This window comes from Candoia aspera, chromosome 6 (assembly GCF_035149785.1).
Source record: "Candoia aspera isolate rCanAsp1 chromosome 6, rCanAsp1.hap2, whole genome shotgun sequence".
NCBI lineage: Eukaryota > Metazoa > Chordata > Lepidosauria > Squamata > Boidae > Candoia > Candoia aspera.
The window spans coordinates 72,362,541-72,389,717 of record NC_086158.1 but is presented as its reverse complement, the minus strand read 5'-3'; the positions used below and the strand labels follow the sequence as shown (position 1 = coordinate 72,389,717).

At 37.7% G+C, this 27,177-nt stretch overlaps 2 protein-coding genes across 3 annotated transcripts in view; both read right to left on the bottom strand.

Annotated features, from left to right (window-relative positions):
• BTAF1 (B-TFIID TATA-box binding protein associated factor 1) overlaps nt 1-15,607 on the bottom strand; it is a 56,412-nt gene extending 40,805 nt beyond the window's left edge. Inside the window, exons 1-7 of the mRNA XM_063307377.1 lie at nt 15,329-15,607; nt 5,595-5,718; nt 4,312-4,426; nt 3,329-3,475; nt 1,702-1,865; nt 1,187-1,323; nt 154-265 (exon numbers count right to left, since the gene is read on the bottom strand). Of these exons, the coding sequence (XP_063163447.1) occupies nt 154-265; nt 1,187-1,323; nt 1,702-1,865; nt 3,329-3,475; nt 4,312-4,426; nt 5,595-5,718; nt 15,329-15,342 (813 nt within the window). The 5' untranslated portion in view covers nt 15,343-15,607. The remainder of the gene's footprint in view (nt 1-153; nt 266-1,186; nt 1,324-1,701; nt 1,866-3,328; nt 3,476-4,311; nt 4,427-5,594; nt 5,719-15,328) is intronic.
• A 7,700-nt stretch (nt 15,608-23,307) lies between these two features.
• The window catches only part of LOC134500211 (uncharacterized), a 29,613-nt gene continuing 25,743 nt past the window's right edge, over nt 23,308-27,177 (bottom strand). For both annotated transcript variants that reach the window (XM_063307374.1, XM_063307375.1), the window contains 2 exons: nt 25,460-25,552; nt 23,308-24,159 (listed from right to left, as the gene is read on the bottom strand). In XM_063307374.1, coding sequence (XP_063163444.1) covers nt 23,850-24,159; nt 25,460-25,552 — 403 coding nt within the window. In that variant the 3' untranslated portion in view covers nt 23,308-23,849. The remainder of the gene's footprint in view (nt 24,160-25,459; nt 25,553-27,177) is intronic.

Here is a 27,177-nt window from a genome sequence, read left to right as displayed (position 1 = left end):
TTATTGTAGCTTTCAGTGGGAGAAATGGGATGTCTATTATGAGTGGAATTTAATGGAAAGAGTTATATAAATGTTTTAAAAAGAAAATATTGCATTTAAAGTAATGGAGATGGATTTTCTGCCAAGGAACTTTGTTAGGACAGTTTTCTGTACCTCTTCTGGAATATTATCAACTAAAAGTTTGGAATCAGTTGCAGGTTGACTGATGATAACATTTCCAATTTTTCTTCTTTTTTCTTCTGGTTCACCATCAGTGATGTCATTGCTAGAAAGAATCATTGAAATATTTGTCAAATACTTCCATAAGGTTTACCACATTACACTGTCTGAATTTACTGTATACTCCAAACAAACAGCTACAATGCTATTAAAATGGTTCATATTAGAGGAAAGTATCTCTAATAAAGACATCAAATTATCATTAGCAAATGCTGGAATACGGGTAAGTCAAGCAGTTATAATTACTGAGAATATTCCAATATCACAAACTTCTAAAAACTGAAAAAAGAGAACTACAATTAGTAATAACAGAAGCAGCAACAGTAATAATATTTGTACGCTGCCCAACTCTCAATTTTTATCTATTATTACACCTTTGGTAATATTTTGCTTTAGAAAATCCAAAAACACTATTGGAAAATATGGGAATAATGCTTCATGTTCTGATGGCTGCTTCCTTACATCAAAAAAATCCATGAGATAGGAGATGCCCTCCTTAATGGGATGAGTATTGAAATGTGGTGACCTGGATGTATATGCTATAATTAAGGTCAGGGAAAGAAGGCAAACTGAGAACAGTTATCAAGAATTTTACCATCTTAACTATAACAGGACAATATGATGCAGGGCAATATATAGTATTGAGAACGATGAAAATAAATGGACAAGATAGCTCCTATGAGACTATTTAAAAAAAACAACACTACAAAATGAAGTACATTTCTTTGGTTCAGCAATTCAAATGGAACAACATATCCTTTACCATAATTCTCTATTCTATTCCTCGACTGTGTCACTCACTGTGTCCACAGCTACATAACACATTCAGCCCTTACTGAGCTGGATTTCTCAGCAAAAGATTCAACAAAGTTTCCCATGATGTCTTGTGATTTAACAGGAGGTTGGACTACATGGCTTCTGAGATCCTTTCCAACTCTAGGATTTTTTAAAATTCTATTTACAGTACCTTTTTTCATTGGTCTCTACTGCATCTTTTGATCTTTGTTTTGCAAACAACTTGGCCATTCTTTTAGCCTTATTCTTTTGCCTGCTACTCATGCCAGCTCGAAATTCTGAATCAATCAACTCTGCAGCTTGAAGAGTCTGAAAAGGTTCATAAATTTAGATAAATCCAAGAGTAGCTAATTCCATTCCATTCATGAAAAACAACTTTCCTCCCTGCACCTCTCGTTACAGCTACTTATATTTCTCCCCGCCTTGCTGCCCCACCAAAGGAATTGTACAGCTCTTTAGAAGAATGTGAGCTTGAGATACAAAATTACACTTGAAGTAAAGCTTACTTCAGTGTTTTGATCTTACCAACCTGTTCTTTAAAGGAGAACAGATGTCCCTCAACCTGCAAAATCATTTCTAGTGACAATGTTGATTGGCATTTCTAGAACAGTATTTACTGGCAGATGTACAAAGAAAAAAATCCACTGCGTAAATCCATGCAGTCAAATAGCTTGAAGTTTTACCTACAGGTTGTTTGTGTACCAGAAACGATGAAGCAGGTGTGTAGTCCAAATCCTCATCATTGAACAAATCTTCTGTACTCATTCCAATTGCAGCTCCCATATCGAGGCCAAGTTTCTTTTGAAGCAATTTCCTTTGTCGTGCTATTCTTTCTTTAGGATCCACTTCACCTTAAAAATGATAGTCTGTGTTCTTACAAAACATGTCTATATCTTGCTGAAATAATAGTACTGAACACATTTTAAATCTAACAGCAAAAAATGACTCAATAGCTTAGCTTCAGTAAACTTTACAGAGGCATTTTGCGTAAAATACACCAACTAGTTCTTGACTATTAGCATGTTTGGTTTGCAAACTATGTTCAGTTTTTATTGTTAGAAAATTGTTTGAAAGGAAAGTCTCTACCTCTTTAGAAGTGCTATTATGTGAGAACTGCACAATAATTGCTTTTGTTGTTAACATTTTATTTTTCAGGCAACTAATATTTTCAAGGCCTCATTCCATTATTAACTTCAGGAAGCTTACACACTACAGAAAAACAAAGTTCTGAACAAGTTACTTAGCCAATTCATATGCGCTTAGATAATGCTTGCAAAATGTACTTAAACCCAACTAATTGGTTCAAAGATACAGGCAGTAGATTGTATTTAGAGTCTACCTTCTCTGAAGAGAAAGTCTCTTCCAGGAAGGTTTTTATGCAGAACATAGAGTGTTCTCTTGCCATCCCTCTGAGGTATGACTGCCCCTCCTCACCCCTCCAGCCATCTTTAAAAGAACCCTGAAAACCTGGTTCTTCCCCCAGACCTTGAGTTAGAAGTCCTATGTATTTTATTGTTTTTGAATAGTTCTTCCATAAGAGTTTTTAATTGTGGTTTAGCCTTGATTTTACTGTATGCTACCTAGAGTTGTGTGGGTAAATTTAATAAAACACAAAATAAATAAAACATTTCCAACAAGAAAACAGAAAAAGGAGATTTTCATTAATTCTTCTCCCTCTGCTGCCTTCTGTGCTACCCATCCCTGCTCCAGAGAGTTGTGGAACTCTCTAGAACCCACCAGGGCTGAAGAGAGAACAAAGAACTGGAAAACACTGCCTTATTTCCTCTTTCCACCAACCAAGCCATCAGAAGGGAATTAAAAATATAACTCTGCTAAAAAGAGAAATCCTCAACCTACCCCAGTATTACTACAATATATAAAATCAAATAATCACTATGTAATAAAAATAGATGAATCAACATTATTTCAATGACATGAGCAGATGTCAAGTGAACTCACGTCCTATGAAGCAATGAGGAATTACTGAGCTTTGAAAAGGAGTATCCCATGAACTGTAAACCCTATGAGTAGTAGTTCTGCCACCAAAATCAGGAGTAGAACATATTTAGTTTCTGTGTGAGCAGGGTGAGAATTTAGTTTCACCTGCTTATCTGATAAAGGTAGTTAAGATTCTGGTGAATATGGTTAAGAATGTACCTGGATTATTAAAGGTGAGATAATTATTCAGTTAGCTGTGGAAGCACCTAAGTAAATGAATTTAATCACAAAAACAGAAAGTATAATTTTTACAGGACATGAAAAAAGAGTACTGCTTAAGTATATAGCACACTTGAAGTCTTAAAGGAACAAGTACCAGATGTATCATCCTGAACCTCAAATTCAGCACCAGCAGACCCAAGAAGAGAAGCTCCATGCTTGAAAAGTCGACAAATATCAAATCTGTCAAAACGCAATCGATCGGAAGTAGAGGTGTCTTCCACCTGACTTTCGCAGCCGCGTTCTAGATAAAAGTTAGCAAAACTTAGAATGAGATTAGAGTGATGCATAGGGCTGAAACACAATTAAGATATTTTCTATTTTACTAACATTGTAAAGCATTACATATGCAAGCAGAGTGAAGGAGGCGGCAATGCTCGTATCATGTACTTCCTAGTTTCCCAGTATTTTGTGCCCAAGGACACCAATATGCCCAGGAACACTTTTTTTTTGGTGCTTGCTATACTTCTTGCCAAACTGATTTCATTTATTTACAATTTAAAAAGTAAATAGAAAGAGAGCCTACTGCAAAGCAAAGCACTAGCCCTGTACTTCCAACAAAGCTTTGAGGACTCACATAAACACCCAAGGCATTCTTGGAAAATGAAATAGTGGGAGGTTGCCTCGTAATGCTTTCTCTGGGAGTGTGTGCACCTGCCCAGAAAAAAAAATAAAGGCATACCCAGATGGTAAAGAGCATCAGGGAGGTTAGAGGGGTTTTTTGGGGGGGGCAACCCTAGTGGTTTGTTTCCTGATAAACGGGCGCTGAGATTAATCACGCATACCAAGTCAGTCATTCTGTGAGAAAGCACCCAGAATATGTTCTCTACACTTCCAATTTGCCCAACAGCCCCAAAAGCTGCAGACTTCTGATTATACAGAAGAGAAGAAAACCCTTGTATTTATTGTGCTCTTTATTAACTTGCAAACATATTATATAATTCAAGAGATGTTACAAGCAAGATCTAGGAAGATTCTTGAAGATGAAATCCATATGTAGACACACACACACTCTCTCTCTCTCTCTCTATATATATATATACATATGCGCAGAATTCTGTATAGCCCTCTTTAAAGCACCTTGCTTTGGCTGTGGAGTTGGATTCCATTCCGGTACATTTTTCACTATGGCTTCCACAGCTTGTCCAGCTGCAATGCGGGTATCCCAGTTTGTACTCCTTAAGTGTACCAATACCTTAAAGTAAATGTTTAAAAAGAGTTACTCCTATTTCATATCTTAAATGTACTTCATTTACTTCCTGACCAATACTCTGGCCAATGCTCAAGAGCTTCTGATGGATGAAAAACTAGTAGTTAAAAAAAGGGTCAATAAGGATAAGCCACCTTTAAAGGTCTCCCTAAGCTGGCATTTATCAAATGCTAGATTGAAAGTGTCAATTTTGATTACTAAATTTAATGACCCCTTTCAAATTATTCTGTCTGTAAGAAGACTCTAGAGAAACCTAAAAATTTTATCATTATTGTTTAAAAATAATGCAACAGCATATGGCTTTCTACATTTCATATTTTTTTCTGCAAAGAACCTTTTAAATCAACCTATATACAGATATTTTTTAAATATTTTTATAGACGGAGCACCAAAGAAGAATCACTGGCTATGTCCTTTAAGAACACAGATAACCTGACTGATTACTAATACTAATGACTCAAGAAGGGGAACACAGTAGCCTAATAACGATTCCTATGTAAAGGTTCAGCACATTCAATATCAGTTCCAAGACAAATATGCATGGTGTCTAAAAAATTATGCCCACACCCAAGTCGATGGGGCCAAACATTATGTATTTTGGGAAAAGTTTATGGGGAAAATAATGCCATAATATTTGCTTAAAGCACCCATTTTTCCCTTTAAAGTTCCTGAATCCAGCTCCCCGACAGGCTCTAGTCCCACCCATTTTTAGAATAGAGCCCTCAACATGCCTGGGGCAGCCCTCAAGCTACAGAACTACTACACTCCTGATATGTGAGGCTGTTGTTTATTCGTTCAGTCGCTTCCGACTCTTCCTGACTTCATGGACCAGCCCACGCCAGAGCTTCCTGTTGGTCGTCACCACCCCCAGCTCCCCCAGGGATGAGTCTGTCACCTCTAGAATATCATCTATCCATCTTGCCCTTGGTCAGCCCCTCTTCCTTTTGCCTTCCACTCTCCCTAGCATCAGCATCTTCTCCAGGGTGATATGTGAGGCTAATGCTGAATAAATACTTTTATGAATACCCCAATGCACTCCTCAAATTAGAACCCTCTTTCAGTGACAGAATGCTACAGAAAATACTATTTGGCTTTTGAGGACTAGGAATAAATCCAATATTACATTGCTTATAACAACTTCCAAAGCATTTACCTTAGCCAAGAGGTTATTCAATTCATGCGGATGAAGTTTCACAACCTCCCCAAGTTGCTGTGCAGCCGCTTTCCTTGTTACTGGTGTTGTGCCAGTGTCCAATAAGATAAAGAGGCGATCAAGCCTGACAGAAGGGACAAGATAAATTATGAAAAATATATATTCTGCCTCATCAGTCTAAAAAAAATCATGCTTAATTAACCAACTATAATTGATCAGCCAGAGACTGAAAAAACTCTAACCTGTTGCATTTCCTATTATATCATAAAAGTATAATTTGGAAAGCTTAGGATAAAAAGCTCACAATATTTCAAATCAAAGGGCACTTTTTGTTCCATGTTTAACCATCAAGGAGCAGTATACAATGGAGGGCACGCTTTCCATTTTTTCATCTCTTTCCTACAAATTTCTTGGCATATTACACAAAAACAGCTTTAGAGAAAAATTTTATTTGCAAAAACAAGATTTATTTTCTAAAGCTAACTGATACTGGGACAAATACAATTTGTGGCGGGTAGCAGTACTCAGTTAGCTAATCCTTCCATCCCTAGTTGCCACTGTGAGCACTTGCCAATGACAATTTATGTTTAAAAAAACAAAAAACAGGCTCTGCCTTTAACATAACTATTACAAAAAACAAGGTCATATAATAGCGCCCCCCCATTTTGGGGGACTGTTACTGTTGGAGAAGTAAAAAGACCAATTAAAAAACAGGAAATTTAGGTTTCGCTGTGAATTAAAAAGGAATTCCATTCCAGAGCAGGGATACATTTCCCTCTATTTTCTGTCTTTTCATGTAATGATGCTTGATTTTGGGGTTTTATTAACAGTTTTTTAAAGGTGCCTGGCCCTTCCATCTGCAGTTTGCTTTTGGCTTCTGAAATAAAAAGGTAAAGATGTGCTTAAGAATAGCCTTTAGCAGAGCAACATTTGAACAGCTGGATTTTAGGGTTAAATACAGACAGTTCCACCAAGTGTCCTCTCCTGAGTATGTGTGCATATGGAACATCAGATGTAGAAGATATTGCACCTCTTATTTGTCAACTACATGCCCCAGCAAGGGTTCAGTATTTACAGATATTTCTTGACAGAATGACACATTAGGACCTCAATAATAGACTGTTTTATTTCCTTCAGGACACAAACATATATGTAGCCTGTAAAACTGCTAAGATAATAGGGCTGTTTGTTTTTGAGAACAGGGTTCTTGACTGAGAATACATTTTATAGAACATAGCAGGGGTAGCATGTGAAAGTGATCCATTCATCTGAATACATGCTATATTTCAACGTCCATCTTATTTTCTTTTGTATTCTATTTTATCTTACATTATTTAATCCCACCCTACTTTATATTTTATCATCTTACTCTATTTCACCTTACCTTACTTCATTTTCTTACCTTATTCTATTTTATTCAGCTGACACTCAGTGTTGATAGGTTCAACTGACTAATCAATAAAGGTACTATTACTATTAGTTTTCTTGGCAACAGTATGGAAGTACAGGTGGTCCTCGCTTAATGACCACTCATTCAGTGATCGTTCAAACTTATAATGGTGCTGAATGAGCGGTACTTATGACCAGTCCTTGAACTTCTGGCTGTCACATCCCCACGGTCATGTGATTGACATCTGGGTGCTCAGCAACTGGCTTGCAATTACAATATTGCAGCATCCCACAGTCATGTGATCACCATTTGTGACCTTCACTGCCAGCTTCCGACAAGCAAAGTTAATGGGGAAGCCAGCAGGAGATCACAAATGGCAACCACATGATGTCCCACCTAATGATGGCAACCAGAAATGCTGGTGCTAAACAGTATGGTCATTTTATGACCGTGTCACTTAGTGACAGAAATTCCAGTCCCAATTGCTGTTGTTGGCCAAGGATTACCTGAAGTTTCCTGCTGCTGGTTTGGAGTGCTTTTTGACTTTCCAGTCTAGCTTACAATCCTGGAATTCTCTAGGTGGTGCCCAACTCAATACTAACCAAACTCAACCCTGCTTAGCTTCTGAGCTCAGACAAGTTTGTCCAGGAGCTGTTACCTGCTGGACCTCTGTGGGATGTATTTTATTGTTTCACACGTCCTTTCTAAAGATTTCAAGCCAAATTTGGCCTGATCTTAAAAAAAAAAAAAAAGGCTAGATGCACAGCTACTGAGTAGCTTGCAATAAACTGAATCCTTCCAGTTTGCTATGCATTTGAAGTTAAAAAAACAACAACACCTCAATATTGCTTACCTTTCCCTAATTTTTCTAGCTCCATGTAACAAGTTGGACTAATAAAAGCTTAGGTAGAACAAAAATTATTAAGAATTAAAAATTTAACTGCTACTCATTTTGCTTGTCAGTTTTGAATGTCAGGAATCAAACTGTAGTTAAATATGTATGTGCAATGTAATTTCTGCACACTATTTTAATTTTGCATGTAACATTTTTTTGCATTTCTTCATACAAAAAAAAATTGTAGCTGCTGTTGTCCTTCATTTTTCTTCAAATCCTTTGTAATACATTCACTTTTCATGAGTTGTAAATAATTCCTTTTGGCTCTGACATGTTTCAAGATTTGGATAGTTTTTGGTATGTACAAGATGCTCAGTTCTTCTTAGCTGCCAAGGAAGTTAAAGGATTCTGCTTACATCCTATACATTAACAAGTCACAGAATGGAAGCAAGAAGTGAGGCAGGATTTCAGTTTGCTTGTTCAGACAAGGAACAAATGAAATATAACACAATTCCTGAAACGGGCTGACAATATATGTTCCTTCTTGCAGAAGTTTGAGATCCCACTACTATTTATAATTATTATTATTAAAGTATATTGATCCCTGGTTTTGTATATTACCAGAAACCTACTCCATCATAGGGTTATATATCATTTTTATAAAAAACTCAAGATTCACTGGGACCATTTAACTTGAAATCGCTGACCATTTTATTTTATACTAGACAACCCATGACCTGTTGGGTCATTGTTTCAAAGTTATTTCCTTACTAGATTCCTCAATGCCTTCAACAATGGCAGAGCTTCTAATGTACTGGAAAAGTTCTTAAAAAATCTAGGGAGACATTCAGAGATGTACCTGCCTTGAAAGTAGCCCATGGTGAACTGTATAGCACAGTCAAACATCAGGAGTTGACCACAGGAAATGTTTTATGACATTTTGTATTATGTCATAAAATGTTTTATGACAATTTTATGTCATAAAATGTTTTATAAAATTTGCTAAATTTCTATTGCATGGGAGTCATGGGTCCCAGATTTTAGACACATTCTGTAGGTTAGCTCATTTGAGGTACCTTGGTTGAAAAATTGTTGATGTACCATTTCACCCAGTTAAAGGTTACAGACGGAGAGTTTTAATTGTGTGTGTGTGTGTGTAATGTCCATATGACCACTGTAGTATGCTTATTGTAATGCTTTTTGTCCCAGTAGAAATATATATTTAAGGAAAAATTTTGGATGCAAGCTTGTACTGTCCTCCAACCACATCATTACAATAGGTTTTCATGGAAAAGTAGACAAAGTTCTTTATAAAAGAACTTTACTAAGTTTCTTTACTAAGTTCTTTATAAAAGCTGACCACAAGAAAAAATGTAGAGGAAAAATAAAACCCAGAAACTGGCTTCTATATACTATTTAAGAGGGTATCAACTTATAGGGTGGCATACAAGCAGAATTAAAAATGCATTATAGAAATAACAGATGCACATGCAATTTGGAATCACATGGTTTTAAAAGATAAGATGCTGAAATATGCATTATTCAAATGTTTACAACAGGCCTATTATGTCAATCCAAGTCACAATCTCAATGAACAATGAAACACTGTATTAAACAATAAACCATACAATAACTTCTACTTTAGAGAAGTAATGATACATGTAGTCATACAGGAGGGAATATTGCGTATGCTGGCTTGAGCTCCTGAATGAAAGGCAAACAAACAAATAAATATTTCAAAATTTAAGTGTATTAAAAATGCATGCACAGCCATTAGCCTAGAAAAAAATATGTGGCTGCTTTAACAATTCAAAGAGAGGTAATTCATACATACTACTGTACTGCACATTCCAAAACAAGTGTTTTGGAAGATTTGCAAGCTCTATTCGCCATCTTACCATCTGTCAACTGTCTATTATAGGGAATAGTCTGAGCCCACATTTTATTGGGACATTTTATTGCTTTTTGGACTTGCTTTTTGGTTACATTTATCAAATGTTTATTTTCCCAATAAGGATCCATATTTGCTTCTTCCCCATTAACTTTCAATTATAAAAATGTTTCCATTTGACTATTTTTATAACTTGATTTTCAATGTACAATGAAAGGACTAAATTTTTCAACAAAATATTAACAGAATTAATTTGCCATATTTTCTTGAAACCTGAACAGTAAATATCACAGTATAAGGCAGGAAAACTTCAGATGCCTTTAAAAGACAGGAACCGGCTTAAAAGAACACATGAAAACAGCTACAAAGTAATACACTGAAAGAATTATACACATTCAGTAATAAAACACTTTGAATTCTACCAGAGATTTTTTACTTCCCTAAAAGAAATGAAGGAATGCAATAGAAAACAAAATTAAACAGTCCACGACTTGGATGCTCCAATCACCAATCCTAAAGAAAGCCAGGCCACATAGAGGATCATCATATAGATTTGCTGCCCAGAAGGGTTTTGTTTGTATTTACAGAAACAAACAGCTAAATAATTATTATTTTAAGCTCCCTAAAGGTAGTCCTCAATTTATGATGATAATTGGGACCAGAATATCTGTCGCTAAGCGATTCAGCCATAAACCATGACATCACTTGACTGCATTGCTTAGCAACAGCAATCCCCACTGCCATCGTTAACTGAATCCCACCCGTCATTAGGTAACGACCCACTCCCAGCTTGGTCCCTCCCATCTCTACTCTTCTGGCCACCTTGCACTCCACTCACCCTGCGCTTGCTGGCCCTGCCTCTCCAGCTGACCTTTACCATCTTCCTCCAACTGCTGATGAGGCATGCCCAGCCTGGCCCTATGTAAGGCAGCTGCTGGCCGTGCCGCGCCTTCTTCCCAAGGCCACTAGTGCTGCTCTCCAAATTGCAAGGGCTGTTCTCATGATGCTTCGGAAAGCCTTTAAGGACTTCCAAAGCATTGTGAGCAACCTGCATGATTTGGAGAATGGCAGGCACAACCTTCTTGTGAGGTCTTAGAAGGCGTCGGAAGCCTTCTGAAGCATTGTGAGAAAGGCACATGCTACTTGGAGAACGGCACGAGTAGTGCTGGTGCTGTGGCGTTTGGCTGTGGTGCGGGGTTGAAGCGGCACTCCTCAGTAGTGGTGCTGGGGCTGAAGTAGAGGCTGGAGGCAGCCGGCTGAGACTGCTGAAGGCCCTGGGACTCTACTTCAGCCCCAATGCCACCGCCGAGGATTGCTGCTGTGCAGGGTGGCCAAAAAGGCAGAGATGGAGTAAGATAGGCGGGTGGGGGAATTGAAGCACCCCTGCGGTTGTAAGTGTGGGTGACCTGCCAAGCACCAAGATTTTGATCACATGATTGGGGGATCCTGTTATGGCTGTAATTTCAGGGACCGGGCTTAAGTACCATTTGTTCAGCACCACCATAACTTCAAACGACTGCTGAACGAATGGTCGTAACTCAAGGACTGCCTGTAGTATAAAAAACACTAATACCATGCAACATAAAATCATATTAAAATGCCAGTTGTTAGTGAAAGTTACTAATGCAACATATGGGTATTTTATATCACACTGCGGAATATTTTACGAACGATTAATATGGGATGATTCCATAAGGTCAAATTATATTGTATTTTATACAGAAATGCTACTGACTTTAAGCTGTAAATTATATTCAAAGAAACAATATTTATGAAAACACATTTTCTTACTGTTTATGTAGCTATAAACAGTTTGCTTCCTACTATCCTCCCCAAACTCTTAATAAGTTACTACTATACTATTAGGCTAAATTTCAAAAATCTAATAGCACATAGAGTGTATGTTCTTTGACTACAGGACAAAAGAGGTAATAGTTAAGTCTGGTAAGCTTAGCTATAATAACCACTGAAAGACTTTCTGACCCTGGCAATCACACAGCCGTATGTAAGATTTTATAAAAGCTTGTGAACCACTTAAGAGCATTAATAAAATAGCTTTGAAAAGAATTAAAACATCTCTAGGACTTGAACATACTTTGAGAGTTCTGTCATTTGAATTGCAAAATCAATCCCCATTTTAAACTGACTTTTTATTCAGGCGCTGAACAATTATGATGCTATTTTAATAGCTTAAGAAGTTTGTGCATGGACATAGAACGTAATAGTGAGGCAAGTTATTCCTGATTAATTCCACAGAAATAAAAATACATAAGAGGTCAACCCCCCCCCCACCTTACTTTTTCCAAGAAAGAACAATACATGTGGAAAAATAATGCTGGAATTTGAATATTTTAACAGCCAAAGGAGGTTGAGATATTAAGAAGTTAAATTTTATAACCAAAGACATACAGTATAAAAATGGAAACTGATACATGAACCTGCTTTGTTGCTAATTAATGCATTAGAAATGAAACAAAGCAACATTTGAAAAGAATTGGAAACAATCAGTTGATTCTGAACTGAAATTGGGAAAAGGGGAACTTAAAAACCCTAGGCTAACAAAAAATCATAGTGGTATACATTTCTATATGTAAGGGACGCGGTGGCGCTGTGGGTTAAACCGCTGAGCTGCTGAGCTTGCCGATCGGAAGGTCAGCGGTTCGAATCCGCATGACGGGGTGAGCTCCCGTTGCTAGTCCCAGCTCCTGCCAACCTAGCAGTTCGAAAACATGCAAATGTGAGTAGATCAATAGGTACTGCTTTGGCGGGCAGGTAACGGCATTCTGTGTAGTCATGCTGGCCACATGACCACGGAAGTGTCTACGGACAAACGCCGGCTCTTCAGCTTTGAAACGGAGATGAGCACCGCCCCTTAGAGTCGGACACGACTGGACTTAATGTCAAGGGAAACCTTTACCTTTACTATACATTTCTATCTCTTTTGTTTTTTCATAATGCACTTCTGTCCCAATGCATGTTTTAAGGAAGGTCCTCAACTGATGGATTTTTGCAGCAGCTATCATTACCTAAACATCAAGGTGGGGGGAAGACGACCCTTTCCAGGAGCAAGAAATAAAGAGGGGACTACCAGCCAGCAACCTTAATTTTAGGAAAAACTGAAGCTAAACTGTAGTTCCTGATTGCCAACTTTTATATAACTTATCCCCTGTCCTGTGAGAATTCTGGGCCAGGCATAAATACTTTTGTTTTAGGTCAAGCTTTTGAAACACTAAATACTCATAATCTTGTGATCTCAAAATTAAAACAAGAGACAGGATTTCATATTTTTTAAAATACATCATGGCTACTATAGTTCCTCTATCATGTGCTATCTTCTCTTTTTTGACCATGGATTAATATACTATCTAGCACAAAGAGTCCCATAAACCTGACTTTTTTATTCAAATGGACCTTCATAATTGCAACCATTTTATAATAGAGACAGAAATTAGTTTAATTACTTGTAGTTATTGCTACCTATAAAGATTGTGTTAGTTATTTTAATGAGAAATGTTTATAAAGGTGTTCAGAAGTTTGCTCTATGGACTGTATCACCTCATATTAAAATTCATAATGAAATATTCTGTATTATCATACAAAACACAACCTTTAATAGTAGTATCATTATATTCTATAGGAGTTGCTACTTTGTAAGTAAGTGGAAGATTGGAACATTGCAGAACTTCAGTCCACCTATTATTATCAAGTATTGCAGAAGTGAAAAAGCTTAAGACATAAATATGTAATATAGTCATTCCACCTTGAAAATGATATTCAACAGAATCTGTTCTGCTTTAGTCAGCACAAACTTTTAATGAAACATCGTCTCTGTATCTATAACATTAAAATGCTAAGAACAATGTTTGGTTAATTCAAACCTATATGTTGTATCCTTAGTGCATCTTAAGTCATCACTGTTTTCACTTTCTATAATTGTAACACAGGCAAGGGAAATTGACAGTGACAACTAGACTGTGCCGCCTGTTTTTCCCTGTCTATAATATTAGCAATTAAGGGCTCTAGAGGCTTCAAAAAAGTTTTTTATGAATAAATGAAGAAACTAAGGAATTGAATTTAACAACTTTTAAAGCCTGTTCTCTGCCATTGAGCTATGAATTTCCTAAAGTTATTACACTATGTCACTGTAATAAACCACAATAACTTCATCATTATAGAACTAAAACAAGAAAAACTCATAACTGTCAGTTACTGATTATATAAAAGTACAGCAAAAGAGAAATTTAAATGTTCAGAAACAAAGTTCACCAATTAGCTCTATGAAGGAAAGCTATGATTCAGCTCTGTGGTTTAACATAATCGACTAATCAGAAAAGAATATAAAATAACAATCTTCAAACACGAGGGATTACTAAAGCATATTTTTTAAAGCATGTGTAATCAAGCAGGAGCACAGCAGAGTTCAGAAAGGTCTAGAACAGACCATGGGTAGCCTCCTTTTCACATGAGGACCAAGGACAGAGATTCCACCTGAGATATGATGCTCAACCACTTTAAATGTGGTAGAGTAAAATTTTGGTTTTCCATTAGAATCTAAAGGGTTCTAAGAATGAAGCTGCCATATAGCTGACATTGTTGCCTGCTCCCTGGATCCAGGCATACCTACCAGCTTTATATCAGGAGTCTGGTGGCATATTTTCCAACTAACATATTTCATTAGAAGGCACAAGCATGCATGAGCTACAGCTTTTTTAATCAGATGCAAGGAGTGGCTTAACTGATGTAGGTGCTACAAGACTCCTGATTTTTGGTCATCATATGCTAACACAGCTCTCCTCCTACATTATCAGCTTCATGGTATACTTATTTGCCAGCTAACAAACCACTGAGCTCTTATTAAGGAATGTGGCAAAGCAGAAAGCAGTTTGATTCCCTCTGAACTCAGTTATTAACAGTTGCAGCAAGCAAACGAAATTGCATTGTATAAACATATATGAAGAGCACTGGTAGGTAACATAAACAACGAAAGTCAAAAATCTTCACTTGTAAAAACACATTATCTTAGCTTTGAAATCTCAAAAGAGGTGTAAGCAAACAAAACAAAACTGAAACTTCAGCAGCTAAAAGAGGTGAACAACTAAATTCTGCAGCAGTAGGATGCCAAATGAATCCAGTTCAGTTCAACACAACTCGATAAGCATGGGCCTTAACACTACACTCCTGAATTGTATCCCAAGAATAGATAGGGCACCACTACAAATCCTGACCACCCTCGCTTCCCATTGATTTCCATGAAACCAGAATATGACACCAGCAGCTCCAGTACAATGAACTCCCGGGGCTCGATCATCACATTTCAACTCGCTGCCCTTTCCCTAGACACTTTCCAAAGTTGGGATACACCGATCTTGAGGGATGCCACGCGTGATGGCCCTTAAGGTTAAGGAAAAGCGGAGGGCCCAAGTCGGCAGAATACATTTTCCGCGCTTTCGAGGGCTAAAGGAAAGCCGAGCTACCCACAACCCAACGAGGAGCCTCCCCATGACGATCCCACGAGGCCTGCCCCACTCGTAAGAAAGAAAGCAAGGTGCCGCGGGCCCCGACCCCTAAGAAGACTCCGGCAACCGCCCACTCCCCTAAGTCCACCACCTGACACCGACCTGGAGACCGCCATAGCCGGAAACAGACGGAGCTACGGCCCGGCCGAGCAGGGAGAGAGCCCCCGCGGCTCAGGGAGGAAGGAGGGGCAGGGCTCCGGCCTGGCCTTCGGAAAGCACGCCGCGGCCCACAAGCGAGGGGGCGACTAGAAGCGGCTATACCTAGCGGCGGCTTGAGCCCCCCTCCCCCCTTCGGGCGCCCGTGCGAGCAGCAGCGACATGAAATACTGGACGCACGGATTAAAGCCTGTATTCCTCCATCACCAGGGAGAAGCCCGACGCCTGGTTTTATATGAGCAGCCATCTTGTATTTATTCCCTTCCTCCATGGAAGCCGCTTCCTGATTGGCATGGACGCCAGACCTCAACCAATAGCAGGTGTCGTCTGAAGGAAAGCGTGGGGGCGGGAAGATAGAGGGGCTAAATAGAAATCTACCATTAGAGTTCGCAAAGTCCGTTGAGGAGTTGGAAGAAGAAGAGAAGGCGGTGCTTTGCCGCCATTATGGGAGAGGGCAGTACCAAGTACACAGTTGAATGGAAAGAGAAAATCACTCTGGTTTATCGGTTTTCCAACATCAAAGGAGGAGAAAAGCAATCATTTTCCAGCGGCGCGGTGTGCTTAATTTGTACAATGAAGTGGCGAACGCATTAAACCAAGGGGGAAATAATTCCGTAACTCCCCCTACGAACCCTTGTAATGGAATAAGCCCTTTTTCATGGGTTGGGATGATCAAAGAAATTTGCCTGGATGTGGAATTGGAGGACTACATCTCCCAGCATTCATTGCAGGATCGGCGCTTGGAGTACTTGATTTTTCTTCTGCTCATCCATAAAGGGAAGCGGGGAAAGCTTTACGTTGCTCTTGCGGTGAATTCGGGTCTTTTGAGGCCAACTTCACGAGAACATGGGTGTATCTTGTTCTCAAAAAGGAACTGTCCATTGAAATTTCTATCAGAGTCTATCAACTTAAGGGTTACATTGTGCCTTATTGGGTGGGGGTTTGGTTACGTTCGGGAGAGGGGCTTGTTCTATATAGGATAGCATATTGGTGTGCAATTCTACATAGCAAGCAAAATCAAATTCACAAGAACAAAAAATTGGACAGCGCAGTACAAACCGTGCGACTTAGAAAAGCTACACGGCACGTAAAATAGCTTAACTACTTTCTAAAAATTTGAAGGATCCAATGCAAACGAGCTTCCAAGAATGACTGGAAAGAGCTGTATCTGATAAGTATCTGCACCACATCCCGTCTGTATTTGCACAACCGATCCATGGTTAATCGAATGGGGATTTACACAAGAGAGTATCCTTGGTTTGCAGATTATGCTTAATTACGTGTAAACCTCATGAATTGGATTTGCAACTGGGCAAAGGAGTTACCGCATCTGAACTGCAGCCAGTACATTGCAGCCATCATCCCCTTGCTGCCATCTGGTAGTGTTTTTTGGCAGCTCTCCTAAGCGAAAACGTGGATTGCTAGTTTGGGAATTAATTCCATGGGTTCACACATTGCAATAAGATACAAACTACAATTTCATGTAATGTATGAATCAGATGCTTAAATTGGCAGCTGATTCTACTGGTAACTATTATTTTTTCTTGTGCATCTTTAATGTTCTGTTCAAGTGGCTGAAACTCACTTTTCATACAAATCTATTTTTCTGGGTCATTCACTTCTGTAGGCATGCTAATACTGTACACATAGAGAAGTTTCAGAAACAGACAGACCTAATTATGTACTCCAGAAGTGCATCATCAGTATTTGACCAAGTTTAAAGAAATAGGAAGGGTTAATGATGAATTATTAAGAGAAGTTTCTGTAGAGGGTGACTAATGCATCTGCATTCTAGTTGCCTGAGCTATTAAATATTGAACATGATTATCCTTTGTACAGTGGGAAATGCCATGGCCTATCATCAATTCATCATTTTTAATGTACATGTAATATTGAAGCTCCATATGGAAGAAATTTAAACTAGTATAGAAGTTGGCAAAAATCCCATTATTAATTAGAGGTCTGTCTTTAATTCACCACAAACAAAACAGTAATGGAAAAAACTTGTAACACTATCACCTTTCCACTTCCCAATGAAAGGCTAATACCAATTGAAGTGAATATTTGTAGCTCAAGGTTGAACTGTGGAGTCCTTGGTGCTCTCTGAGTCTTGTTGTTTTCTTGCAGACATTTCATTGCCAGACTAGGCAACATCTTCAGTGTGAAAAGGGAGTGGGCCTTGCTCTCTGTTTATATACTGTCCAGCTTGTGTTGGTGGAGGTGTTGTTCTCTCCTTCGGAGTTCCTTGATTGGGCTGTTGTTTGCTGCTTATATGATTGACTGAGTTAATAGTTACTTGATTAGGGTGTATTGTACTGTTTGATTGTTCATCTGGTGTTAATCCTAGTGTTAATCTTTGCATAACTGGGTGTTGATTGCTGGTGAGGAGGTGTTCTGGTCTTTTGGTTTTTCTGTTGTCTCTTTTGAATGGTATGTAAATGCTGTTTACCTCTATGTGTCTGTCGATGGTTGCTGTGTCTGAGTGTCAGGCTTCCAGGAATTCTCTAGTGTTTTTGGATTTGGCTTGGTTTAGGATGCTCAGTTTCCCAGTTGAAAGTATGGTTGAGTTTGTCCATGTGTTCTGAGATTAAGGAGTTTTCATCGTGTCTTCTGACTGCTAGCTGGTGTTCATGGATGCGCTCTGCTAGTCTTCTGCCTGTCTGTCCTACATAGTGGCTGTTACAGTCCTTGCACTGTATGTTGTAAATAACTCCTGTTTTTTCTTCTTGGGCTATTGGGTCTTTTGGGTTACTTAAGATGTCTTGAAGAGTTTTAGTTGGTTTATGTGCTACGGTGATGCCATGTGGTTGTAACAGTCTGTTGGTAGTTTCTGAGATGGTTCTGATGTATGGCAGTGTTATCCTTTTCATAGCTTCTGTTGGTTGGGTTGTAGTGGGTTGAGTGGTGAGGCATTTTTTGATAAAGTTGAGGGGGTATCCATTTTGTTGGAAAATGCTGTATAGATTATCTGTTTCCTTTTTCTGGTGTTCTGGGTTGCTGCAGCGTGTTTGAGGGCTGCTCTGTCCTCGGCTTTTTAAAGGCTAATAATTTTTCAAAGGCTAATAATTTAACCTATTCTGCAAAAAGCCATCATCCCTACCTCTAGTCTGATCCATACCCACACTATACAATTTCTTCAAATATTTCATATATGAACAGCCATATATACACTGTTGGTTATTATGTTTAGAGATTATATGTGATTTTTCCACAAATGCTGATTGCTACAGTTCGGATGCACAATCACAGGTGCTGAAAATAGCTAAAACTATTTTGTTCTTACCATTTATTACATGCTAGCATTAATTAGTACATGTGTATAGCTATATAATCTTGTTACAAAAAGTTTTTAATTAAGATTTCTGATTCATAGTGTAATGTGAAATAACCAACATCTTGAATATCCTGAAATTTTTGTAACCTAGATTGCGGTGGCGCTGCGGGTTAAACTGCTGAGCTTGCTGATCGGAAGGTCGGCGGTTCAAATCCGCGTGACGGGGTGAGCTCCTGTTGCTAGTCCCAGCTCCTGCCAACCTAGCAGTTCGAAAACATGCAAATGTGAGTAGATCAATAGGTACCCCTTCAGTGGGCAGGTAACGGCGTTCTATTTAGTCATGCCGGCCACATGACCACGGAAGTGTCTACAGACAAACGCCGGCTCTTCGGCTTTGAAACGGAGATGAGCACCACCCCCTAGAGTCAGACATGACTGGACTTAATGTCAAGGGAAACCTTTACCTTTATCTAGATTTGTCATAGGCTACTACATCTAGTTTACAGGCGTTCAAGATTGTGGCCATTCCAGGTCTGCATGACAGGATAAACCACAAACCTCAGTTAAAGAATAACCCATGTGAAGGTGGATGACAGGGTACCTGTGCTAGTTAACTTAGTTTTGCAATTTATTTATTTGTAAGACTTATAAACCATGTCACCCTAAAGTTAAGGTTTATAAGTCTTACAAATAAATAAATTGCAAAACTAAGTTAACTAGCACAGGTTAAGCTAGTCTATGCTTGACCTAACATGATTTACTTAATTTTCTGGGATTGCATGATACCCTGAACTATAAACTAGTCATGAGTTGGGTTTGTACAATACACTAGGCTAAAATGCAGTTGGCTAGTTTGTGTTTCAGCAAGTTCTTCAAAAGAAACAGCCAATGTGTTGGGTGGACACATTATTATAGGCAGTATGTTTATACAAGATACTAACCTATGGCTAATTAAACCACGGTTTATTGATTTGCACAACACACTGAAATATAAGGTAACCAGGATAAAATCTGGTTAACTGTTTTATGATTTGGTATATCATGCAAGCACAAGCAGGCTAGGGTAGCTAAGCTATTATATGTTTATCCATGATATGTTGGCTAAACACAATGACATGGTTCACAGAATCCTGCTAAGCTATGAACCAAGATTTACAAACCACTGTGGCTGTGTTTGCCCCAGTGAAACCAAACATATACATCATGGGTTGTCATAATGAGTGTTACCTGCTAGTGAAATGCATATCTTTCCTTTGGATCATTTTAAGCTTATGAAATTAGATATTCATTACTTCTAAAAGAAATTACTATAAACATCCTATGGATACTAGATTAGAGATGTAAAATATTAAATGTTTTCTGTCATCTGGATTTTTTTGCAGCCAGAGCTGATATCCTTAGTACCTAAGTACAAGATTTTCCACAGCTTTGCAAACCTTGCTTAAATATGGAAAAAGTGAAAAAAATGAAAACTATCAGGAAATATTTTTTCAACTTCAGTTAATACCCACAATACCATCTGCAGTTAAAATCTGCAAGATGGGAAGTGTGGTGTCACAATCCAAACCCCACACTTTTTGTATGAGCATCTACAAAAAGCTTGGTTCACAATGCTACCTCCACCATCTTACAGATTTTGACCCTCTGCCCCTTGGATGCCATTGAATAACTGGCAAGCCAAACTTTCAGCTTGAACCTAAGCATATTTTCTCCAGAGTAAATCCTGAGTTCACTAGAGTATACTGTCAAGTAATTATGATGAAACTGTGGCCTTTTTCTTTTTGGCAGTTTTAAACCTTATCAGTCGGCATTCAGAGATAACCACAATGATGAAGAAACAATGGCATGCCTGTGCTGATGCCATCCCACAAACTCTGTCCTTTAATTTTTGAATCCTGATTTCAGGTAAGTCACCAGGATTACATGGCAATGTCATGACACATGACTTGTCTCTTGATCCCTCTTTCCTTTCCCTCTGTGGACACCATGCAAGGGTCTGACAAAAAAATCCACTTCCCTTTTGGGCTGGAATCACATACGGAATTATATATTTTCTGACAAAATGGCTGCTGCAATGTAATGGATGTGGTCAAGCAAAAAACACCCCTTTCCCAGATGGCAGACAGTGAGATTGTTCGACCCAACTAGAACTTCCCAGGATGTTTTCTGTTTCAGTTCAGTTCTTTTTTCTAAGCAGGAGAGCAGAAACAGAGCGCTGGCAAAGCCCTCCTATCCTTTTTATTTTCTAAGAATGCTCCTGGGCTCTATATGGGCCCAGAAACACTCATGAAAATGGATTACCCACAAGGCTGGCCTTTTGCTTTGCAGCTCACTAACGCCCCTTTTGATTTAGAAGTTTCTAAATAAAAAATAAAATCAGTTGAGCTATGGAAAGTGACACCTTCATAGAGAGGTATCCACAATTACATTGACATCTGTGAATTGAACACATGGCATGGAGAGGAAGTTGTAAGAAAAACAAGAGCAGCTAATTTTAATTATTCAAACAGAATCAATCTACCCTTAAGTTTAATGTTGCCTTTGTGAACTACATTAATCTAGAATGTTTATTTAATTTATAGTGCAAATTCTATGCTATCATTTTATTTTTCTCTTTTGGAAGACAACAGCTTTGGGAAAGACCTGAATTAGATGTGTAATCTCTGATCCTGTTTATTCAGCAGTGGAGTTTATCTCTTATCTGCCTGAATATAAAGGCACGTTCACTTTTTATCTTTTGTTCACACGGGGTGGTTCCGGGCTCCATGGAAAAGCTGTCATGCATGAATAGCACTTTCACAAAACACACACTTTAAATTGGGCACTGCTTATTATCTGTGAGCATGGCTTGTAAGTGTATGAGCCAAAGGGAAGGGTATAAATCAAAATATAAATAGCTCCATCAAATGAATACTACAGGCCTCTGACTATGTAGTATAATAGTCTTGCAGGCACTTGGCAAAGCCACTTTTCTGAATCTGAAGCAATGGGGCCACAGAACATGCTAAACTCTAGTGGGAGACCAGTGATGGAATAGGGAGACCCAGGATCAAGTCCAACCTCAGCCAAGGAAGCACAATGTATTTTGCCTCAACCCAACATACCCCTTGGGGTTGTTTTTGTGTGGGAAGAATGGGTGGGGGAACATTATGTACACCCCCTGAAAATTAGATATAAATCTAACAAATTAGCCAGTTTGGTGCAGCAGTTAAGGGCTGGGCTGGAAACCAAGAGACTGAGAGTTCTAGTCCTCTCTTAGTTGTGAAAATCAGCAGGATGACTTGAGGCCAGTCACTGTCTCTTAGTTTGACCCATTCTCCAGGATGTTCTGATGTTGGAACCTCTGATGAATGCCATGCTAATGACTGACTGGCAAGCTGAGACTGAAGATGTATATTTACACCTCTTTCTCTCATGTTTAGGCCAGTCTTTCTTAACCTTTGACCCCGGAAGGAACCCTTGAAATATTTTTCAGGCCTTGGGGAACCCCTGCACATTCAGGCTCATAGATCAGAAGTTACAAAATTACAATATTCGTTTAATGTGTAGGCCTGTATATATGCATTAGCAGGTTCTTAAACTAAAAATAAAGAATGAAACTTACCTCTTTAATGTGAAGTTGCCCAAATTTAAAATAATTTTTTAAATAAATTGTGATCTCCCAGGGAACGCCTACTGACCTCTCATGGAACCCTAGGGTTCCATGGAACCCTGGTTGAAAAACCCTGGTTTAGACTATTTTAGCTAGCAACTTACAAGGATCTCATAATTTTAAATGCTACTTGTCATCTAATTTGAACTCACCAGAAATAAATTCAAATTACTTATTCAAATTTATGGTGAACTAAGCCCTATTAAGATAAATATGAGTTTATTTTTAGTTGTTCTCCAGACTCTATGACATGAATCCTGAAAATATTTAGGAAGAAAGCTGTAATTTTCAAGTAATTCACATTTTTCTAGGCACTTTAAAGTACTGGGGTAGCCTTTGTCAATATAATTGTCTTTTGCTTAGTGTGTATGTGTGCGTGTATTGAAGAGAGCTGGATTCTTTATTATGGTCAATGGCCAGTCTATAAAACATACTGCATACATAAAACTACAGTAATATTAATTAGGTAAGCATAACAACCAAACTGCTTTATATCTTACTTGACAAAATTTGACTACACTTAAAGAAATAGAGTCATTGAGTCTGAAAATAAGTGTTGTGAGTAAAATCAGTGATCAGAATGACCATGGAATTTAGTTATCTGTGGGGCTAACAGCAAGTATCAGTGAAAAACAGACAGAAGAAGAAGAAGACATGTTTGGTGGTTTCAATGACTCCTTCTCTGCATAAGCATCATCTGGATTTGAATTTATCTTCTCTCTAAAACTGCTGATGGGAGTGCACTGGACAGTACCAATGTTAAGGTCCTCCTTAGTTTGGGGAGAGTAATTTGGTTTAGATATTACTGTCCTTAAAAAGCTGAAATGTAAACCCTGAAAATTCAGAAATACATATTCAGAATGCTGTGAGAATATGCACAGTGTGGGGGGGCTATAAAATGAAATACAGGGAGGGAGGGAAGGAAGGAAGGAAGGTTCTTAACTATCTGGTCCTATTTCTTAAACTCAAAAGTGAAATCTTAATATAATATAGGTATGATAATCGAACACAAACCCTCAAGTTTATTGTCTTTTTCTAATGTGACAGGTTTCTTTCTGAAACAATATTTACACTCATACTTTTCAAATGAAATATTGAAAAATCCAAATTACTATTATCAAATGAATTAGCCACATTACCATAACTAATCCGTTAAATATTTATGTATTGTTACATTCCTTTCAAATCCTACTTTATTTTATAACATTCTACCAAAATCAGTAATCCAATTGCTTTATTACATGTCAGCTGACACAGTTTATACATTTCAAATTGAGGAAAGCAGGGAGAACAGTTGGTGTCATGCCTTAGGGTTGTTCAGTCTCATTAATGAGAAACTAGTTTTATTTTACATATATCAGGCATTTGTTTCCACATATACTTAACCAATGTATTTATCATCTAAATGTGAAAAAAGAGAACTAGACTTGTTACAGATACTATTTGTAATGTTGAGTGACAATGAAGTTCTCCAGCTTGAGAAGAAATTTGGTCCATATACAGGAATATGATAAAATAATGCATGCACATACAAATCCAATTCATTTCAAAATGTAGTGTTCTGTTGCATGTAAATCATAATGAGCTCGATCGTCCTCCTCAGAAGTATAGTCTAAAGGCAAGCCATAATTATAATCAATTGTTACAACTGGCAATCTTTTTCCCTGGCTCATCTCTCTCTTAATTTCACGCTGATGTTCCCTTCCACTGTGCAATGAGACTGAATGTTCCTGATGTGAAGATGAAGAGGGAACGGTTGGGTAAGAGGAATATGGTGCAAATCTAGTTTTTCTTCCTCTGTTAATTATATCTGAAGGATGGATTGTTCTGTGATCTTCAGGGTAATCAGATCTATAATATGAAAACAATTAGTAATCAAATATTATAATGAACAGAGTAATTTGTATCAGTGATGCAGACAAGCATTGAAAGGTTTTACTTTACTAAAACAACAAATAGCTAATTCAAATAACATACAATACTGTACATTATTTCCCTGAATATTCTCTATGGAAAGAACCCTTCAGAGTAAAGATAGGAAATGCCTTTTTTCAAATTATACTAATTACAGATTTTATGTGATAGTTCTTTCTCACTGGCTTTTTAATTTCAAGCTATTTTATTGGAAAATGTGATGAGATAGACACCCAAGTATGGAAAGATGCCAATTTGCCCAGTATTCTCTCTAGAAGGAATCTTCTTGATCTCTTCAATAATATGGAACATGCTTCCATATGGAGAGTCATGGAGGATATATGCACTATTTATCATCTTATATGAGAAGAAGACACTTTGTGCATGACGAGCACCCTCAAAATCTACTCACACAGAACAGTAGACGCTGCAGTATTTCACAGCAAACCCATATCCTGTACATCTCTTTCTCAATTAGTCCACATCAAATCTGAGGTAGTACTTATGAATATGCCAGTATGAATATGACTGTATTGCTAGAATGTATGCAGAGTTATGATATACAATGCACATATTTTTGCTTCCTCTTCAGTCATACAATCAGAAGAGCAAATATATTTATCAAAATAAAATCAATTTTTTTAAAAAATAAATTGTTCTAAATGTATTATTTTGCAAGTTCACCCGGCTATATATTATATTAATTTGCAATTAACTTATTTAACCTGAACTTGTTACTTTCTGAACCAACGATACAAATAATAATAATCTTGGTTACAGAGCATACACCAATAGGACAAAGAAAAAGGCTTTTCAACTGTAGCACAGCCTGAATCTAATGCTCTTATCCATAGTTACAATGCTGGAAACAAGCTCTGTGGTTATGCATTTCTTCTGATCATATCTCTTTGGGGAATAAATAATGCCCTCTCAGATTAAGTTACAGAATACATCAAAACTGAACTTAACAGTTAATGTTAGCTAAAATTTTCACCTAACTGGAAATAATTCTTTCAAAGGATGTATCATGTTCTTAAAAGATGGTTTTTCTTGTTAAAGTTGAAATAGCAGAACTATATATAGTTTTATGATCAAACTATATAATCAGTGAACATTTTTCAGGATGAGAGCTGCATTAGACCTTTGAATGGCATGCCAGGAGCCACATCTTAATCTTAATTTGTGAACCAAGATAGTAATATACTTTGTATGAACCCCATGACAATTACAGTTTTACCTGCAAGTTCTACTATAATCATCATTATCAGAGCCATAATCTCTCTGAAGTAAGGGAGACTCTGCATAGTACTCATGGGAAGAAAAACGGCCTCTGAAAGGAAAAGAATAAACCGTTAAATGAGTCGTAATAAAGAAAAAAATGTGTGTGAAATTATATAGTTAATTGCCACTCTGTAACAGAAAAGATTGGTTCATTGATAAAAGAACCCAGGATCCAACGAAGTGTCCTGCTAGATGGGGTGCTAATTTTCACAATTTCTCTGCCTTCTCTAGCTCCAGTGTCACTTTATATTCTATTGTGGTGAGTTCTACAGGGGTTCAGATAAGAGGAAGAATCAGAGAAAAATATCGCTCCACCCTTTCTGCCTTAAGTATTATCCTGGTTATGAAATTCTGTTTCACATAATTCTGGATCTAAACTTATATACCTAATAGTGAAATGTAAAATAAATGATGTGGAATATGATGATTCAGTCTAAAGTTTAGTTGGCTTTTAAAAACCACATGAAACATGAAACCGTATCGCATTCCATCCATCATATTCTTCTATGTTCCATAACATGCAAACGTATTATATACATACCCTTTCATGATATAACCAATATCATGCAAGGAGTAGATGGGAAGCAAGAAATTGTAAGGCAAAAAAATGAGGTAAGAAATGAAAAGGAAATTTAGTACATCTAATTTATGCCAATACCATTTTAGCTTAGTAGACTTGTGCTTGCTTCCACAGTGTTTATATACCGCTTTATACATTGTCATTTGTTCTTTAAACTTCTCACTTTTAAAATATACAGTATCTCATTAACTCCATCCAACCACAACTTTCTCCATCTTTTCCTTCCTCTTGACTCAATCACTTCTTTCATATATTTGCTTTGCAATTCATTCCCTCTATATGACCAAGGTAAAGGTAAAGGTTTCCCTTGACGTAAAGTCCAGTCGTGTCCGACTCTAGGGGGCGGTGCTCATCTCCGTTTCAAAGCCTTGGAGCCGGCGTTGTCCATAGGACACTTCCGGGTCATGTGGCCAGCATGACTCACGGAACGCCGTTACCTTCCCGCCGAAGCGGTACCAATTAATCTACTCACATTTGCATGTTTTCGAACTGCTTGGTGTATATGACCAAACTACCTCTATATATTTCTTTCGTACTGGTAATTCAGCACCCATTCATTCCTGAACCTATCCATATTATGCCATATAACTTCAATAACTTACTCCCATTCCATTCAACCTTTATGTTTCTTCTGTTATACACAATTTCCAATACATATTTTTCATAACAGACCACATACTACTTTCCCTCTTTCTACCAGCATTTGCATGTCTTAAAATTTCTCCATCTATTTCCCCATATTTAGTAAACATTTGAAACCCTAGCAAGGGTTTCAAATTCATCTACCTGCATTTTTTCAACATTTAGGTATAATCTGCAGTCATTAATTCCAAAACTTCCTTGGTATTTAATACCTTAAATATTAAATATTTAAATTAAATATTAAATGCACAGGGGACCTTTCACCTTTCATTTAATACCTTAATTTTTAGATACATACTTTTTGTTGTATCATGCAATCTATCTAACATTAACTGTGAATTATACAGGTTCTCAACAAGGCACTTTCTGCATATAAAAATTCCCATACATTCATTTCCCCAATTAGCACATCTCTGCATCACCACAAGCATTCCTTATAAATCCATGAACAC